Source organism: Trametes versicolor (genome assembly GCF_000271585.1).
Source record: "Trametes versicolor FP-101664 SS1 unplaced genomic scaffold TRAVEscaffold_16, whole genome shotgun sequence".
Taxonomy (NCBI): domain Eukaryota; kingdom Fungi; phylum Basidiomycota; class Agaricomycetes; order Polyporales; family Polyporaceae; genus Trametes; species Trametes versicolor.
The window spans coordinates 13,753-16,500 of NW_007360336.1; the positions used below are offsets into that span (position 1 = coordinate 13,753).

Here is a 2,748-nt window from a genome sequence, read left to right on the forward strand (position 1 = left end):
ATGAGGCTGGCAGTATCTGAGCGGTCACGCTTGCTGCGCAGCTCAGTGATGTAGCTCATCCGCTTCGACGCGGTAGACAGACGTCTTGACGAGCGGATGGAGCCCTGGCTGTCAGATAGGTTGAGTGATTCTGACAGCGACTCCGAGGGGAAGGCTACTGGTGGCAGGAGGTGCGGGCTCGTGACATCTGGTACGTTGATGTCGACAGAGTTTCCGTCGTCCGTGGACAACGACAACCGTGGCGGCTCCTCGATCTTCGGTGCCTCGGCGTCGTCGTAGTCTTGGGACGAGTACGGCGACGGCGCGCGCTCGACCGCTGTCATGGACGACGACGACATCGACGCGCGCGGAGACGCGGTGCGCTGTGAGCCCAGCGTGCTCACGCTGAAGCGCGACTGCGACGGCATGCTGAACGAGATGATGCTGTCGCGGCGCCCGGGCACACCGCTCTGGCGCATCATGCTCTGGCGGCGCGTGCGCTCCAGCACCTTCTTCTCCGTGAACGGGAAGTACGCGGCAAGGTGCGTTGTGATAAGCTCGCTGGGCGGCCGCTGCCCGAAGAAGTTCCGCAGCTTGTTCGGACCCTTCTGGCTGTTTGTAGGACTGCCCGACGCCTGAGCCTCGGGCTCTGCGACGTCCGTCTTCGGAGGCGGAATCGGGACACCGAGCCCGCTCAGGATGCTAACGGAGCTCGCGCGCTTCATCGCCTTGGTGTAGACCGGAGGCTCCGCCGCCAGCGCCCTGTCGAGCGGGTCCTCGTCTTCGTCCGATACGGTGAGCGAGGGAGAGCCATATCCGCGCCTCGCCCGTAGTGTCTTGCGCAACGTGAAGCCATGCACGCGTGCAGGGTCGTCTGGGGATTTATGGCACAACTCTACGATCTCTGCCTCGCTGAGCGGACTCCCTGTAAGTATTTGTCAGACTGTGTTGCACGCTTGGGTATCACTGCAGGGCACGTACGTTGCGCCTCAGGCATCCCCCACTCCGAGAATGCACCCCACCCGTCGACGCTGAGCCCCCCATCGTCCGACTCGACGGACTCAGAGCTCTCCGGCCCGAGCTTTCCGAATTTCTTGAGCGCCTTCGTCAAAACCTCGACGCCACCGGAGCAATCGGCGACGTTTAATGTCGTGGTCTTGCCTTCCTCGGGCAGCGTGAACTTAATCAGCTTCCGACGCAGGTCGTCAAGTGAGGGATTGCTGCGCGAGGACGGCGTGCCTGGTCGGAAGTCGTTAAGGTTCCTGTACGCATCCCTGCGCCCTGAGGAGAACGACTCTGCGATAGGAGAGAGCCCATGTGCCTGTTGCAGCTGCGAGGTCGCGTAAGGGTGCGCGCCGTTGCCTGTGCGCGGTCGTGGCAGCGGCTTGTTCGAGGTCTCCGAGGTGGGCGTAGAGCCGGAATACGAACCAGTTCTCGAGTGTTCGGAGGCTGTACGACTTGCGCCGCGGACCGGCGGCTGTGACGGGGGAAACGGCACTGGCAGAGGCGAAGTCGACCGGCTCGGCGCCCGATTGCCCTGCCTGGGGTCTGAAGGGAGGCCGTACCCCTGCCAACTCGGGCCCTGCGTCTGGGAACCTGGGGTGAGCAGTCCGGCCTGTGGTAGGGCAAGCGGAGCGTCCGGAAGAGTGGGCGTGCGTCGTCCAGACGTACTCGGCGTGCTGGGGGCATGGTGGAGGTTCCGGGGTGTTCGGGCGATCGGGGGCAAAGGTGGCTGCCCTCGTGGTGGAGGTGGGAGGGGAGGCAGATTTGTGCGGCTGTGGGCAGTGGTAGGCGTACCGTGTGTACTCGCACTGTTTGGCTGCAATGGCAACGGACGCATGTTGTTTAAGCGAGCAGAGTCCTGGCCGTCGCGTACGAGACGGGGCAGGTCCGGCGATCCACCATTGGGGGGTAAATGCAGAGGTGCAGGTCGGGCAGATTCCAACCGTCGCGCGCCCGTGCGTGTTGCCCCATGGTCGCTGGATATACTAGAGTTACGGCTGTGGTCGATAGCGCGCGGGCGATTGAGGATGGATGTGAGCGCGCTACTAGCGGAGCACCGTTGGCGGAGGTGCTTCACGCCGTTCAGGATGCGTACCCTGTCCCCGACGCTCGACATGCCCATCTCCTTCAGGATCATTTGGTCGAGCTCCAGGAGAACATCGCCTCGGATATCATTCGCCCTGAATGTCGCGGCTAGATGTGCACACCTGATTTCAGATAGCCAGACCGCGACGTGCGCGTCGGTCCATGAGCGCAGGAAATCCGGGTATGGTGTGCCAGGAGGAGCCTCAAGCGCATGGTTGGGGTGAGCAGACGTTGGGGTGTTCGTCAAAGATCCGTTTAAGTTAACATTCACACGGGAGAGCTGAGGCTGCTGAAGCGAGATGGGGGTAGCTGGAGAAGACGGGGAGGAGGCTCTGGAGGTGGGCTGGGACGCGTCTTCCAGCGCCTGGAGGTTGCTCGAGCTAGCCACTGCCACAGACATCTATGACGGCGTTTCAAGCAATCCAAGAGACACCAGTGGTCGTTGAGAGTCGTTACGGAGAGCGGAGATAGTCGAGGATGGAGGGACCAAGCTCGTCGACCAGCGCGCGTTTAACTTCTCATAGACCTGTATGAGGGCGACGTTGAGCAAGAGCAGACTCGACGAGAGAGAAGCTGAGGCCAAGGATAAAGAAGAGGGCAGATATGAACACCGAGCGGAAGGAGAGGGACAAGGGAGACGGCTGGAAGATGAGAACAAACGTTGAGCTCCGGGACTGCCGC

The 2,748-nt window shown here is 62.2% G+C and overlaps 1 protein-coding gene across 1 annotated transcript; it reads right to left on the reverse strand.

The window, feature by feature from the left end:
• Positions 1–380: 380 nt before the first annotated feature.
• On the reverse strand, positions 381–896 carry TRAVEDRAFT_87890 (uncharacterized protein; the record flags this gene model as incomplete). Its single annotated transcript, XM_008047058.1, has 2 exons — positions 381–707; positions 774–896. Coding segments are annotated over 2 exons (450 nt in total), but the record flags the coding sequence as incomplete, so codon positions are not given.
• Positions 897–2,748: the final 1,852 nt, after the last annotated feature.